This window comes from Pygoscelis adeliae, unplaced genomic scaffold (assembly GCF_000699105.1).
Source record: "Pygoscelis adeliae isolate BGI_AS28 unplaced genomic scaffold, ASM69910v1 Scaffold36, whole genome shotgun sequence".
Taxonomy (NCBI): domain Eukaryota; kingdom Metazoa; phylum Chordata; class Aves; order Sphenisciformes; family Spheniscidae; genus Pygoscelis; species Pygoscelis adeliae.
Window position 1 is genome coordinate 2277349 of NW_008824934.1, and position 17388 is coordinate 2294736.

The 17388-nt window shown below is 45.2% G+C and overlaps 1 protein-coding gene across 1 annotated transcript in view; it reads right to left on the reverse strand.

The window, feature by feature from the left end:
- The window catches only part of SAMD11 (sterile alpha motif domain containing 11), a 127111-nt gene that overhangs the window by 66684 nt on the left and 43039 nt on the right, over positions 1-17388 (reverse strand). The window contains exon 3 of the mRNA XM_009325269.1: positions 12173-12223. Coding sequence (XP_009323544.1) covers positions 12173-12223 — 51 coding nt within the window. The remainder of the gene's footprint in view (positions 1-12172; positions 12224-17388) is intronic.

A 17388-nucleotide genomic window follows, 5' to 3' on the forward strand; every position in this document is an offset into this window, starting at 1 on the left:
GCAGTGACTTCCTTCTACATACCATATGCACCCGTTCTAGCCAGGCCAAGTCCCTTGCCTGGCCGGGTTGATACGCCAGGAATGATAGACAGTTTGCAGCTCCAAGGAGATGACGGTATTGCCAGAACCTGCAGAAACACAAGTGATTTTTCTTCTCTGGGGACCTCCTCTCCTCTCTCCTCACCATCTCCCCAAAAGACAAGTTTCTGGTGGAAGGACCGGACCAGTGTCACAGCCAGACTGTTGTCAGAGTCATTTAGCAACAAGCAGACAGTTGTGAGTGTGTCGCTCAGGGCTACCCAAACTGGAGCATACACCCAGGGACAGGACAAGCATGTAAATCAGTCAGCGACTGTGTGAAGGGAATAATGAGCTTTTTATGGAAGCCATTAAAAGGAAAACCCAGATTGGTCTATAAATACTGTTGCATCATTATAGCTCTGAGAAACAACCTTATGTAACAGCACAGCTATGTAATGTCACGACGGGTGTAAAATAACCACTCAAAGGCTCTCATATTTTTTTAGTTAGCATTTTTTTAAACCCAAAACGAAACTAATAACCAATTCCCAAAGAAACATATGCACTCCAGCCCAGCCCTTGAAAAAAATCCACCTTCTGTCTCCCTACTATGCACAGGTAAATCTGGGGCTCGTTAAAAGGACCTCAAAAGACACACATGACCTGGGAATTGCTGGCCATTGTGCTGCTGCAGGAGACATACCTGACCGCAGCTCCCACATAAAATGCCACCAATATCGCTCCTTTTCCCTTAACCTGCAATGTCTAGCCTCTGTGGGCCATTTAATCACAGATTCATTGATTTTAAGCCCCAGAAGGGACCGTTATATCTACCTCATCTGACCTCCTGCACAGAACCTGTCAGAAAATCACCCTATCGTACTCCCAGTTAATAGTGGCAGCTCAGAGTGAAAAAAATGTGTGACCCGTGTCTCTGCCCACCAGGAAGCAAACAGAGACCCCCCCATCTCAGAACCCCAACCACACTGAATCGAGTGCTCTGGGAGTAAAATAATCGGTTTATTCTCAAGAGCCGATGAATCCTCTCAGCTTCTTCCTTACTAGTATGTAAACCTTCCTGTGCAGACGAAAAAAAGCACATTTCACAAGATGACCGCTCTGACTCCCTGCCACATGCACAGCACCAAATCAGTGCAGGATTAACCATCTTCCAGTCCGGCAGAGCTTGGGATAGGAAATTCTGCAAAATAACTTTCTCTTCAGCATGTCTTGGTTTGCCCTGGCATGGCCTTTGAGTGCCAGAGGTCCTTGAGCAGACAGGCAAGGTCACCGTCTCTGACGCTCCCAGGCAGTAAAACTAGGGTCACTGAGTCAGCAGAAAGAGAGAAGGGATGTGGATCAGGGAAAGCTGGCAGCTCAGGCTGATCAAGGGCTCTTCCCCTCCTCCCTCACTCCTGCTTATCACCTTGCACAGGGCTCAAAACATCCAGCAACATCTCCCTAATCACACAGCCCGCAGCCAATACCTTTCCTCTCAGGTCGACGGTGGACAGAACAGCCAGAGTAGGATAAGACCTAAAGCTGGGCACAGGAGGATTTGGGTCAAGGATTTGAAGGCTCTGATCAGGTGACTAATAAAGAAGTGGATGGGGCCGGGGGGGGGTGGTGGTGGTGCAAGGAGGAGCAGCAGAATTTGTTTCATTGTTAAACAATGGGCAGCATGACCCGCTGACAGGCTGTGTCACTTTTCCACCAGAGATAGGCAGATAAGCCCCAGGCAAAGAAGCTGGATGCAAGCGAGCGTATGTATATGCAGCTCTGAGGAGCAGGGGGGCTGCCTCCTCCCTCCAGACCTCTCTGTGCCTTACCGCCTCTCCCCATCCCGCTTCTCACGCTCCAGGATCTCTCTGGCATAAGCTGGGCAGCCTCAGCTCCTCTGAGCCGCCACTTCATGAATTGCAATGTGGCAAACTGCTGCGAGGCAAGCTACCTTATGATGCACTTTCTGGCTCCTTCTCCTTATTTCCCCGAGTTTATCTCTAACTTCTCTATTTGCTGCAAAAATCTAGACCGCGCATCTATCTGGCAACTGACTTTTGTAGCCAGCAATGTGTTCAACAGCACTTTCACACGCTCAGCCAAGTGCAAACTGGCCCTGTTATTCAGGAATCCAGCTTGGGACCTGCTGAAGCCAATGGAAAGACTCCCACCTACCTCCACTGCCACAGGAGTAAGCTGCACCCCGTGAGAATTTTGCGCTCTAGACAGAAGACAGAAGCATGATTTCCAGCAGGCAAAGCTCAGGGCACAGATGCCTCTCATTCCTTGGCCTTCTTGGTTATGTTTTTATTGCTCAGTCTTTCGGCTGCCTTTTAAAACGTCATCACTGAGTAAAAAAGCCCTCTCAGTCATTCTCTGTCCTTCCTAGACATCAGTCTTGATAGACCTTGACAGACAACAATTTACCAGCACCCCCACTTCTGCCTCTCGGGTATCTCCACCTTCTGATGAGATGTCACCCATCAGACACAGGCAAAAAGGGAAGGAAAGGGGAAAGCCAAGGGAAGGGAAAAGAGGAAAGAGGGAGGGGTAAACAAGTTTCACCAACTGGAGGGAGCTGAGAGGCCTGAAAATCCCAACCCCAACCATGGGCAACACAGCCCTAATTCTCCCTTGAAAAAAAAAATCATCCTGCAATGTCCCAAGCCAAATGCTCATAAAATTTCATTAATGCTCATGACAGTTCATAAAAATGATTCATAGAGCTGGCAACTCCAAAATTAGGTGGAAATAAGTATAAAGATGTTTTTATTGTAATCCTGCTTTGTCATTCGGCTCTCTGCAAGCCCATAAATAAAAGTAAGATGGAACTACACCACATTGATGCTGGACTAGAGATGGGGAAGAGATAAAGCACTGGGATGAAGCGCAAACCCAGTCTATCATTACTGGCACCTTCTGATAGTCGGTTTTGACATGTGCCCATCCGCTAAGGTGCCACAAAAGCATTTGGCAAGGGGGGTGCCCATGCTAGACATTTTAGCCTCAGATTTCCCCTCCTGTCTGCAGTCATGCAGATAGGGCTTCTGAGTTTGAAAAACTATCAGGCCTAACGCATCTTGAATCTTGCATTTCCACCACAGTTGTAATCTTGGAGCCAAAAAGCTTAGCGTGCAGCAGGATAAAGGAGCACGGTGACTTCTGAGAAAAGGCGAAGGGCACAAAGCATTAGAAATAATGAGAGCCTGAATCCAAACAAGGTAGGGAAAACCTGAAACACAGTCACTTTACTACTCCTCCATCACCAGCAGGATACACCGGCCCTCCAGATGAGGCACCTCACCCAGATTTGTAAAAAGTATACGGATTACAAAAGCACGGTGTAAGCACTGTGCAAGCCTGTCATTGGCAAGGTGCAGCTCCTGGGAAGCACCAACCCTGCATGATGCTTGCATTGCTGTTCATAGCAGTCTCCTGCTCTTTCTGCCAGCCTTACTGCCCCAGCTCTCTTCTGAGGCAGGAAACCTGTAGGTCTTGTGTTATTTCCCTCTCATAAGGACATGGAACCCAGTACCCCAAGCTGGCAAGAAGCCTGAAAGTTAGTTACAGACTCTTTTCTCCCGCCTACCATTTTTCTTAGTGCAGATGTGCATTCAAGTACACACGACTAGTCCCTTGACTAGTCTTTGACTTCTACCTTCTACGCACACACTTGTTGGGCAGCAACCCAACACAAATTTACCAGAGTTCAGAAGGATTTTCCATAATGGTCCATCTTCCTCGGCTCATCTGCCACAACCACTACAAGTGCCTGTACGTTTTTCCTCTGAACATCCATCAAGCCCATACTTATTGATCACCCCCCTCCCCTCCCTGAGCACAGGCTACAGCTCACCGTGGCCACTAACAAAGTTTCACTAAGAGAATAATGAAGGCAACCATGGCAAGCAGAAATGCAGTTGGAGGGTGGGGTGTCACATACTTGTGACAAGCCCTTACCGCGAGTTAAGTGCATTTCACGAATATCTAAAACTGTCTCCATTGTGCTCCTCCCCTGCCTCCTCACTACAGAGACCTTGTGAGTCAACCTCCAGTACTCCCCTGCTTCATGGACTCCTGCAGCTCACATTGGATCCCTCCCTCATCCCAGAGCTTCAGTGTCTCTTCGTTCTCCTTTCCATCATCTCCCAGGGGTTTAGTGTGTTTTCCCATGCAAATTTATAAACCCATCTTTTAGTTCCCCAGTTTGTCATTAACACCAACCTAATAATCCCTGCTTACCCCAAATTTCCCCAAGTTCCTAGGTCTCCCATGCTGGATCTCCAGACTCGTCCCTTAAAAAATACTTCTGAAACTGTTTTACTTGTCAGAATCCAAGTCACACCCAGCCTCACCCTCTACGCTAAGCAGCTGCTCCTGTTGCATGCATGCAGTTGCAGGGAAGGGCCAAACAATTCCTCTGCCTGCAGCACCAGGCAGCCTGGAGGTCCTGATTTTTCTCCTGACAGTTTTTTTGGCACGTCTGATTTGCACCAAAATCAACGGGCTTGTTCTGCTGACATGTAGAACGTTCCCTGAAGTTTTGGACTTGTCTAGATGCTGCGTTCCAATGTTCCTCAGTAACAGACAAATAGAAATGTTTTGCTCAGCCAATAAAAAGAATGTGTCGCTGACACGCAGCTGGTGTGCCTAATGGATATAAGGTCTCTTTAAATAACCCAAACTCTCCTCATTCTCTCAATTCATTAAGCTGCCTGCTTTGAACTGATGAAATATTAAAATACTCAGATGAGCGATTTTAAATGGGTGATAGGGTATAAGTTTAGACAATGAACAGTGGGAACTGATGATCTACAGGAATCACTCACACATCCAATGCATTAAGGACAAGACAGACCTATATTTGAATCCTTTCTATTTCACAGTAGGGTGTGAAGAGGGAGGTCAGAAAACCTCCTATTCCAGAAACATGCCCTTCAGGTTTTGATCCAACATACAATCTAAAAGCAGAAGGATATGATTCTCTTTTTGATCGCTGTATGCAGCTGAAATATATCAAGAATGCTGCCCAAAAGCTGCAATCAAGCTTATGTATATCTCAACAACATACCAAGGTCTTAAGATGCCTTCACATGTTCGGTTTATCCAGAATCCCTTCAGTTGCCCTACAAAAGGTCCGTTATACCCCCCCTCCCATGACAGATACACTAAAGAGATCACAACTTGCTGGGGATAAATATGAAGAGCATTACTCTCGATTAAACATTCCCTCTCGCCTTGTAGGTATCTAACAGCTTTTCTCACCTACCTTATTTGAAATATAATTGTGTTGTTCTAGCTTTAAAATGGAAGCTAAAACTAGTTTATCAGCTACCTATTCACCTTCAGCATTTCTCTGAATCTCTGCTAGTACATAAATGCTCTCCTTTCCCTAACCCATCCCTACAGCCAAATGAAGCTTCCTGGGAATGAATATAAGAACAAAAAGTATTGCTAATTAAATGATGATGTATTGCTAATTAAATGATGATGACATAATTATTTCAGATGAAATAATACTTTTCAGCAAACCAATAGCTACTAATTTTCTCCTCCCTGTTCATTCGTTCTTCCCTACAAGTATGTTCGTTCCAGAATCTGCACAAACAAGGCCATAGATAAGGCCTTGTTTGGCCTTATCCCTACAGGAAAGGGAGAAGCAAAAGCTACTTGGGTAACTCTGCTCTACATGACTCCTTGAAAATCCCAGGCCTAATTCACCCACTCACATGGGCCTTGAGGAGCATCCTGCCAGCAGCCTCTGCGGATTCCAGGAATACAAGCAACTTCTAGAACTGAATTTCACCAGTGCCTTCCAGCAAGGTGGTGTCAAGAACAACTTTCCTTCCTGCCAGTACCAGCCTTTTGGGGGATTTAGATCCACAAATAAAAGGAAACCATATACTCTATAGCATAGAGCCAGAAGTCTGTCCTGTTGCCATCTGAAGTCCCCAAAAAGCAGCTGATGGAACATCAGGCCCATACGTAGCAGCTCCTCCCATTTCATCTCAGTATCTACACTTTCAAACTTCACATGGATGCTTTGTGGGTGATCAAACACAAGCAAAGCAAGGTTGCTCATATTTTTTTCTGAAGAACTGGAGGCTTAGCTCCTTGGCTGAACCTTCCCAAATGCTCTTCATTCTGACACAGAACATTCTTGTTAATGTCTATCAACTATGTGGATTTGGTGTGGCTTTACTTCTCTTCTTCCAGTTAAACAAAAGAACACATCCATTTACTTGTTGGGCAACTATTGTCTAAACTCAAACAGGTATGTCACTGTTTGATGAACAAACTGAGTTCACCCATCTGGAAAGTCTTTTCCTTCCAACATATTGTCTCCACATAGCCATGCCTTGACTGCCAACAACAGTGGCATTATCCAAGAGCTTCCTTGTATTTATCGGCTTTGCCTTCAGGAACCATGTCCTGGTTCACAGCTTTAACTTTAATACTTACAAAGGTGAGAGCTCTTTGTATATTCCGTCAAGACGAGGATTAAAACATTTCCTTAAGCAGTCTACGTCCCAAAGCTACCGCAGAAATAATCTGGAAGGGCCAAATTCAGCCTCATGTTAAATAAGTGTCCTCCCCATACCAATCCACAAGTCACAGTTATACATTCTGCGGTCTTTCACTGAGATCTTTTTAAGCTTTCGATAGCATACAGTCAAGAGTCAGCTTCACACTTGTCCTCCAAAGTCTTCACGAGTTATGGAAACAGCTCTGCAGGTCTACATACAGTTGGTATCTCACCAGTCTTCTCTGCCCTGACTTAAATCAGATGAGCAAAATCTGACTCGTTCTGTTTAGTTCAGCTCACTATTAGCTATATCAGTTGGGGCTTACTGCTTCAGCCCTGCTGTCCGTTAGTCTTGAGGCAGAAATCAGTGACTCACATGGAAGGGTGAAGGCGGGACCCCATTTGAAGGCACTCTTGTCCCTCTGCCACTGTCTGATTTTTCTGCTGTAACTTAAAGGTGCTTATCTGACAAATACCACAGCAGATGCTTTTAGCAGCAGATGCTAAAGACTGCAGGGTGTAAAGTTTCCAGGTGCTAAAAACTTCTTGTGACCTTCCAGTACCTAATTCAGGTCTCCCAGATTAAAGGGCAAAAGCTTACTAGGAAAAATAAATAAATAAAGACAGCCCAGAAGCCATCCTATATCAATCCTTAAAGGGCAGAGCAGCAGCATGCTCTGGCACCTGATAATGTTACCTGCATCACACAGCAATACTTTCTGCTGAGTCAGGATCAGCCTTGACATGTTCAGAACCACCTACTTTTCAATTCTCCTCTCCTGCTTTCTTTTTCTCTCCCTGTGTATCTTCCAAAGGAATGAGCTAAATCAGTGAATTTCCCTTTAGTTTTCTTCTCCTGTCCCATTTCCCATGTATTTTTCATCTGCTCCTTCCACATTAAACCTGATTTGTTTAATGTCCTCTTCCTTCTTGACTAACCTGTTTCATTCCTCCTTAAATACAGTATTCTAAAAAGTGTGCATCTGTACCACATAGACCAAATATGTACATGTAACAATCCAGCGTAAGCATTACTGTTTAAACTCAGTTCTGGCTGAGTAAGGGTTTATCCCAGGGTTAAATCAACGTGGAAAGGCCCCCTAAGTATGTTACAGTCAGGTTTAAACATACACGTACACATGCACACGGATACACAGGCTCTTGGCCAAATGTCTGTCTGTCTAAAACACATTCTAATATGGTTCATGCCCATCCAGAAAGGCTGGTTACACACCACTGTAATCTTTCTTTAAACTGTGGTGGTTAAATGCATTTTATCTGCTCTGGGCAAATGATGCCTTTGTTTTCCTTCCATCTCCTTATGCAGCCTTCATGTGGCATGTACCTGGATAAAATTATCCCCTGGCAGGCCCAGTAAGCTTGGAGTGTCCCCTCAAGTGGCTTTTTGTTCACACGGCAGTGAAGAGACTCTCTTGCATCCTCCTGCCTCTTTCCTTTGTCACTGTTTTATGCCTGCACCAGCACAGGACTTTGAAGACAGAAATGCTGCCTCGGATGTTCTCTCAGAGTTTGCCTACCACGCAGCCAAAGCTAAAGCATGTGGCTGAATGTCAGGACGCCTAGCTCAATTCTCTGCTACGCTCCTTGTCTTTTTATGCAGCTTTAACCAAATTACACACCATCTTCTTTCCTACCAGTCAGACCGTCTTTAACAAGGGCAACACTAAACAACTCTTGATTTCCTTGGAAACAGGGATGGCTTAATTGCACTGACAGTGTCTTGAAATTCTCAGGTGGGCAAAATGTTTATTCCATCCTGAGCTGCATCACTGCATGGTATTAACATGCATGGCCTCTTATCTATTTCCCACTCACCTCCCTGCAGTTCCCTCAAGACATCAAGCAGCAACAAATAGAAGGAAAATCCTTTTCCTCCCTGGAACTCCTTTTTATTCCACAATTTATTTTCATGAGATGCCTCAACCTCAGAAAGGTAATCCTGCCTGTGGTGCTGAGCAACTGTGACTCACACTGAAATCAGTGGGAGCGGAGAGTGCGCAACTCGTGGCGGAGACCAGGCTTTAACCTTGCCTTTACTATTTCAAAATTTGACAGGCTTGTCGTGAAATAAAAGGAGAAGCACATCATTTACTGAACAACTTTAACACATTTCAGCAAATTATTCCAGGAACAATATGTCCATACAAGGGAATTCTACCTTAAAAAGGCAATGTTAAAAGAAGTCTAGCTGTAAACAAAAACTTAAACCTGTATTAACTTCAAAGCTTAAAAGGGAAGGGAGCAAAGCACCTGGCAAGACAAGGAGAGATTCTAATCTCCCCTTTTGGGACAATTCCCCTATTTTGAGCTTTTGGTTCTTTGCATATAGAATGATATGTACTCAATTAAATGTCTTTTTATCCAGGGCAACACAGACAGCAGTTCTAAGGTGGCTAAAGCCAATGAATCCAGGTATCCTCTGACAACTTGGAAAGGAAGATCAAAGACAAACTTACGGCAAAGAGGCAGATAAATTAAGATGGCAGTTCTCAGACCTGCTTGATTTAAAATAGCATGGTGACTGTGTGTATTCATGCAAGTGTGGTCCATCGTAATGATTTCCTGGCATGGGTTTGGGATGACCTGTGTAACTCCCATGTGCTGAATTATGCAGGTCACTGAGAACAAAGGTCAGCTAAACCTTTTTGCCACCCCGTGATGTATTTTAGATACGCCAGATGTTTTGCAGAACTGTGTGGTAATTTAGGTCACTTAAATACATACAACCTTTTTCTGTACCAACACATAAACACACAAATGACTCTCTTTGCCACATAGCATAACACGTGTTGTATTCTTCTGAACTAGCTGGATGAGCACCATTTTTGATAGTTGGACTAACCGTTTAATCTGCAAAAGCAAAACTTCGGTTCCCAGGAGGAACTACTGATGTTTCTGCCACAAGAGAGCTAAACTGAAGGGAACAAACAGTTAAGCTGAGAAAGCCCAAAAAGTGTATTTGTTGACATAAAAATCAGACCATTATTTTATTCTATGCATTGAAAGTTCAGAATTTTTTTTTTAAGATAGGGATTCTAATTTCCAAAGGTGTTTGCACCCTTAGTTGCCATTGTGCAGAATCATTGTTCATATGGCTCTTAATTCAGGCTTGTGCCAGCTCTTTCATTCCAAACCTCTGGCTTTTAGGAGTTTAGAACTCAGCCATAAAACTTTGCTCTAGGCTGAAATTTATCATGAAAGGGTCTGCCTGGAAGGAATCCATTCTTTTGTATTTTAGAGTCCCAAAAGCTTATAGCAACAAACCAGGGATATTATTCTAAAGGCTGCCATACAAAAAACTTCAGCTGTTTTTTATAGGAGTGCTGGGTGAGATGTGCCTTCTAGACTAGCTTCTAGACACTTACTGATCAGGGTGGGGTTCTGTATTCTTAACATTGTAAATTGTAGATCATGGGGTTTTATGCTTCAGGCCCAAAGTCTGTGCTTACTTAAATACCAGTGAATACCTCTGCCCTCACTCATTCCCTAATGGAGTATGAGTCAGTGCAGATTTCCCACCCTCCGCTCCCCACTGCCTTCACGGAGCCTCATGGCGATGCCAAGAGTTAATTCATACTCCAGTACTCAATTAAATACAGATGGACTTGTCTCTCCAGGTGCACAGTTTAGGCTATGACCTTCACACACCAACGTTGCCGACAGAACAGTCCCAGTTGTCCGCAGGTTGGGGAAGGGAGGGAGGGAGGGAGTGGGTATGTGTGGATGGGTTAAAATGACAGAGACTATTTGTCCTTCACTTCTCTGCTGCCCACTTTCACTCTTGTGCCACAGGTTTTTTGGGGAGCACACAGAACGGGGACAGAACTTGTTAGCACTGCATTTGAAGGGCATGTGATGGAGATGGAAGGAATTTCTAATACTCTCTGCTCCTGTAACTGATGCTTACGTTTGCAAAACATTCTGAGACTCGCGATACAACAGTGAAATGCCCACATCAGCCGCAATACTGATAGCTATGTCTCTCTAAAGCTCTTAAACAATGTTCTCTTGAGTAAACACTACATTTGCTGCACCGAGTCTTCTACACATTAAGTCTTGTCACAAAAGTCATCAGATGAAATTATTTGCACTCCCTTGTCCAGACAATCTGATCTCTACAGAGTATGAATCGTTTCTTAAATGTTTGTGAAGTGTCTAGCATGCAGTGGGCACTTCCACAAGTAGTAGTAGCAGCAGTAATATTTTCCTACTGTTTTCACATCTCTAACCGAACAGGAAGTTTACACAAGGCATCAGAAACTACTTTTAGCAAAACAAAAAAGTTACTAGTGGACTGCTATTTGCAAGCAGATCCAACGGACCAGATCCTGATTTCTACAGTATCCACATACGTATGAAGCACATACAGAACCAGATTCTGGACTGCTCTGCACCCCATCTACCGCCTTCTGCTCTATGTTCCCCAAGAAGTTTCACAGCCGCGCAGATTAATTTTTCTTGTTTTAGAAAACAAGCAGCACCTGCCAGGCTCAACTATTTCACTCAGATGTGGCAACTGAGTATAAAAGAGAAATTTCAAAATTCCAGTTTTCTTTTTCTAGTGCAGAGGCAAATTTCTGCAGCTGTATTTTTAAAGGGCTAGAAAAGTTTATGACTACCAGCAACACATAAAGAAAATGCACTATGCTCAGGGATCAACTGTTTGTGACCCAGAGGTCACAAAGGAATACTCATGTTTGTAACTGCGTATCTTCAATTTATGAATTTCCACGTTCTTAGGGTATCTGTTACTGCAGGAAACCAGACTTTAAAACCAATATACCAGATTGGTTTGGCAATCCTTCTCTTTTCACAGTTCAGACTTCTATGTCATTTCTTTTATTTATGCTTTGAAAAAACACTTGTCATTTTTTGAATGTCAACTTTTTCCCAAGGTGACTTGTAAATACTCTTGCACTGCACTTTTGCAGCTGTAGTTCAACCCATTCGTACTTCACATTGTAAAATGCAGAGTCCTATTGGCTCCACTACTTCATACCTCAACACTGCAGTCGGACACCTACATGCAGAAGTTTTTGTAGGACCAGGGTGTCTCAGTGCTATCATATTATCTAAAGCATCTGTCATCCAGTGATTCTTGTCATTTGCAGACACAGGCCCAGCTGTTAAGGTAGCACTGCTTTAAGTTTGCTAAGCACAACACTGCAACTCCTGAGCAATTCAGGAGCATCAGTTGGTTTGGCCTTCAATGAGCCTTTTGTGCAAAGAATCACTTTTGCGAATGAGATGCAGACTCCCATGTCTCTCGTGTCGGGAAATAGATCTGGGCCAGCCCAACCTTGCATTCTTCCAGAAAGGGACCGGAGTAAACATATCAAAACCAATAAAGGGCTTTCATTACAAGTCTAATCAATTCTCTCTTCCAACAGAAAAGAGACTGTTTCCCCCCACAGACAACTTTCCCCAAAATAAAAACAAAAGAAAGGATATGTGGTAAGGGGAGAAAGAAGAACAAAGGAGGAAGAAAAAAACCCACAGCACTGACAGTTAGAAATGTTCAATTACATCTAACAGCATCCATATGCCAGTAACATATCATAAACTCTTAGCCTACCATACAAAGAGGGTGCCCCAAAATGGTACCTGCAAGAGGTCTCTCGGAAGGAGATGTTTAAATCCCAGTGGGTGTGTATCCTGTTAACAAACAAACAGAGAGGTCAATGGCACACGCTGAACACTGCATCTCTTGCCACTTAAAAGATCTGCTCCATCGTGACAACCCACCCATGGTCCTCTCAAACTCCCTCTCCCTAGCTCTCAACCACAACTACTGCCGCCTTCTGAGCTGTGGGGTGCTGTGACGAGCCACACCGCACACACATGGCAGTCCCAAGTGTCCGCAGCGGGACTCACAGTGCTGTAAATGAGAGACCTGCAGGTGAGCTGTACAGCAGTGAGAGAACTTCTCTTTCCTGCAAGCAGTCTCCCTAATAGGTGTAGGGACTGCAGGATGTTGTCTCAACTAATAGGACATGTTCAGAGGAAGCAGAAAGAGCTAAGCATTGACATTTTATGAAGAAAACCCAAATATGTCTGTACTGTATTCCCTCCTCCACACCCACCCCACCTGTAAATAAATTATTAGCAATTTCCCACCTCGGAAATTAATTTCACATACTCTGTTGCACTGCCTGCTGACAAGCAGGAATAGCAGATTCTAGATGAATATCCTAAATTAAGACAGAGCAGCCAAGGGGGTTGGGTTTTTGTTCGGGGGTTGGGGGGGGTCCCCCCCTTTTGCTACTAGGCAGCATCTACATCAACCCAGAGGGCTAAGGCAGATGGCTTGACCTTCTGTGGCCTGGTGTCTCCACTCGCTATCAGGGAGCACTGATCTCCCCCGCCACCCAGAGGAGGTCTGTGACCACCACTGTTCCTCCATGTCAATGTGATTGATGAGAACCCCAGCCATCTGAGACCAAACTGGCAAGCAAGCCCGCATCCTTGCACAAACCCACTCCCACATCTCTCAGCATCTGCTGCTGAACATGCTGGTTCCTAGCTGTGCGTGTAAATCAGCTCCTGCAGATGCAGGTTCCCAAAAGCATTAAACAGAAGTGGCTGCAAATATCACAAGTAGCAGAGGCCAAATGCACTTTTGCATATTTTGTGTATCCCTATAGCACTCCTGCCTCTGTCCTCAACTAGAAAAAGCAACAGTGTGTAGCTGAAGGCCATCTGACTGCAGAAAAAGCCTAATCTAAAACCTGCTGAAGTAAAAGAGAGACTTTCTTCCGATTTGAATGTGCTTTGAATTGGGCCAGAAAACACTTAAGCATGACCAGTGAAGTCAATGGGACTTAACTCAGGTTTGAGTGTCTGTTTAAGTGCTTTCCTGAATGGCTGTCCCTGCTTCAGCCCAGTTCAGAAACCAACTGAAAACAACTCTTAGCATGGAAATAATTTCACATCCAAGACATGATGCTGCTGCAAGTTTTACTGATGTGATAGCATACCTTTCGTGCTTTTCCTGCAAGACTGGCTCAGAAAGGGAGTCTGGTTGCTCCCTGAGTAGTTCTTTTAGGGGCGAGTAGTTCTTTTAGGGGATTGTTAGATTTTAGTAGATACTAACTTCCACCAATAAAGCTGTGCTTAGAACTGTACTTAGTAGTTCCACATGTACCTAGTTTTTCCTATTCTTCTTCCTCATATGTAACAGTTTAGAAAACCTATCCCAGCTTTCCATCTTCCCAACATTTTATTTGCAAATAGAAATGGAATAGGTACTTCCCAGCTACTGAGCATATAGCAGTAACGGTTGTTCTTCAAAGTTAAAATTCAGACAACATTTTAAAACTTCCTGGAAAGAGTAGGCCAAACTGGGGCATTGAGTAAAACGTCCATGAACTGAAGTTTGGTCCAACTCTGGGACGCATTTGGACTTCCCAGGTAAGCTGATCTGAACCCAAAGTTCAAAGGAAATTCAAGCCAGCCAAAGCCCTTACGGCCCGAACAGGCCCGGAAGGGTCTGGCCTGCTCACAAGCGAGTGGAATTGGTGGAGGGTGGGGTAAGCCTGATTTCACACTGCTCCCTAGAATACAAGATTTCCTACATACACAAAACCTTCATAAACCCCCTGTAATTCCAGCTCAGCACCTTGCACTGTGCAAATCAGATGCTGGCAGCTGCGCAGTGGAAGTGGGGAGAGCTCCAAACACTGCACAGCAATGAACGCTGTGGGACCAGCTGGAAATCAAACTGCAGGTCTGAAAAGGAATCTTGTGCTTCTCCTGTTTCTCTGTCCATAAAACATTCTTCAGTGCCCTCAAAAAAACTGGAAGGGTTTGGCCCTGAGCTGTATGCAGATTAAATGCCATGTTTGTCTGATTAAAACTCCATGGTCCCTTTCCTGATGAAAAAATTACAATTCAGAAAACCTGTGGTTAAGGTAACCTGCCCCATGGGTTCTCTGAAGGCAACATGCGTTTCCTCCAAGCAGTGTTCAGAGCCTAACAGTGGGCCATAGTCCACTTTGGACCACATACGTGCTCCCATTACACCCCTGTGGGTGCTCCCCAGGGCCCTCACGGAGCCTGTGCAGCCGGCACACAAAGGTGCACAGCAACAGAGCATCCCATTCTGCTGCACCACGAACCATTCCGTCTCACCCTAAAACTTGGCTAACTACGTGCCTCTCCTTTCCACAGACACTCAGCTCTGGAGCTCACAACATGTAGTAGACATCCATCTATTATAACACTATCTGGTGGGGAAAAAGTGTTCCTCATACCGGACTCTCAAAGCAGGGCTGCAACGTTCCTTTTAACCACGCAGCTAATATACCTCATTCAAAAGCTCCCATCCACACTGGGAACTGTCATCACTCCCAGCTTTCTGACTCAGATCCTGGGACTGCACAGCCTGTACCTTAGTGGGAAGGTCCGCACCCAAATGCCAAGGAAGCAGGTAGGCAGGTACCTCCCAGCCGTGGCACTGCCAAAGGGGGCACGAGGCCGGAGGGTGAAATGATCTGCTCAGGCAGCAAAGGGAACTGACGCCAGAGCAGGAGTTTGCCTGGGCTCCTGGCTCTCCATTGGGGTTCAGTCTCTAAGTTCAACTCTCAGCCTTCCATAAAATGTAACTTCTCATGGTTTGTTGCAGCTGCTGACACGGGTGAACTGCAGATAGTGATCCTCGATGTCGGGCGAAGGCATGGCTCATAATGAGACTTAGCACAGCTAAACTTCAAAGTATAAGAACACTGCATCAGAGAGTTATAAGTAGGGGGGAGGGAAAAACCTCATACCAAAGGAATAGCTCAGATCCACATAGAGGCAGAAACATCCATCTGCCGAGATGGATAATTAAACACCCATATTTAGACAAATGAATAGGTGAGAATGAAATTAAATCCTAATTATCTTTTTGGGGGGGAGGGGAGAGGGATAGGGAGCAGAACCAAGCACTCATTCCACATCTCTATGCCGTTATCACCAATTAGATTTCCGAGGCTAATGTACATCTTGCTTTAACGGGTTATTCATCCAATCAAAATCAAATTACTAATAATTTGCAAACTATCAGCTACACAAGCCCGTCTTTGGGTTGTATGAAGAGTGGCGAGCAGGAGCCAGTCCCTTACAAATTAGTAACAAAACAGGAGGGGGGAAAAATAAAAACCGTAGCCAGGCAAGCAAAGGTGCTACTGTCTCTCCCACCTCCCCACCCACCCAAGGTCTCAGACACAGTGTGTCAGTTAGAAAGTGTTCAACAAAAAGGACCAGATGGGCCCCACAGCAACAGGCAGAGACAGGTTCCCCGCACAGCTTTGTAAGCGGGGAGGGCAGTCTGAGGGGTACGCAAGCTGGGGGCATTAACAAACTGCTGCATCAGGCACCTCAGCAAGGAGGGACTAGAACGTCAGGGTTTGGTTTGTGCAAAGAATGAAATCGCTTATAAATGTATGTGAACCAAAAAAATATTAACAGGAAGGGCTGAGGCTACTCAAGGCATCTCTGGAGCCTGTACTGGAATGAGAATCCAGCCCAGAACAGAAAGCAACAGAGCTGGCAAAATAACGGAGAGCAGCTGGGATAGTTTTTAATTTAAAAAGGTTTTTTTTTTCCTTCCCTCTCATTTCTTTTTTACCCTAGCAGGCCCTGCAAGCTTTCAACACCAGAGTGGCAACCATGGAAGAGGCCAACAGCGTGAGTCAGGCGTCCCCCTAACGTCTTGTCACTCCAGGGACAGTAACAACCTCATTCTGCAGCTGAGCTTCTGCACTGTGGCCAACTTGCTTTCAGCTGCTCCCTTTGGCTCGCTCCGCTGTCCCAGGTACATGCTGCAGTAACCAATACGTGTGCCATGTAAGCGTGGAGAATACTGGGCAGCATCCAGCTGCAGGAACAGGTCATTACTGCCAGAAGGAGAACACATCACAGCACCATGTCTTACCCACAACTGTCCCTTTCTACTCCCATTTAATTATAAGACCAACACTTCCTTTGGATGGAGTTTCTCTGTACCTTTCAATTTTCTAGCACAGGCAAGGCCACAGAGAAGAGAAAAATATTGACAAGGTTTCCCCACATCCTCTGGTTTAGAAGACTGCACTGAAGGGACAGTGTTGGCGAACGGGTGAATTAAGGACTTCTGTTCCACTGGCACAGCCCAACACCACCATGGTCACTGGGAATTCAACGTGCCCTGGGTCAGGCCCTATGTACCACCATCTTGTATGGAAACACAGAGCACTTGGGCACATAGTGAGGCCTATGCAATGCAAATCACAATGCTGCAGGTAAGCAGTCTGGGAAGATATATTTGCAGGTGTCATTACGCAGGCTGCTTGGTTGGATGGTCAGAGCTAGCTCCTCTCTCCTCCCCACTCTTCGCATATAGCACCGTCTCAGCTTCCAGTCTCCCTATATCCATGTCATGCTATTTTCAGGCAGCCAACATTAAGAAGCTTGTGCAGGCAATGAACAGGGGTAGGCTCCTCCAGGAAACCTCATACATGATGGCTGGAAGAATGGCCTAAAGATTACAGCAGGATTGAGACTTGGACTTGGGGCATCTGGGTTATTTTCCACCATGGAATTGATGTTGCAAGGGTCAGATAGAAGGAGATACAGAGAGCAGCCAAAGAGCACTTGTGGGTCAAGATTTCATTTGCTTTTATTCTCACATTTCACCTTTCTTTCCGGTCTCATATCACCTTTCCTGGGCAAGAAGGGATTTCTTGCTGTTTATTATATTTTACCCTGCAGCATCCCTGAGAAGTAGCCATTTTCTCTCTCTCTCCCTGCCCCCCCCCCCCCAAATATATGCCCCCATTAGGTCAATGACATGCTCTCTG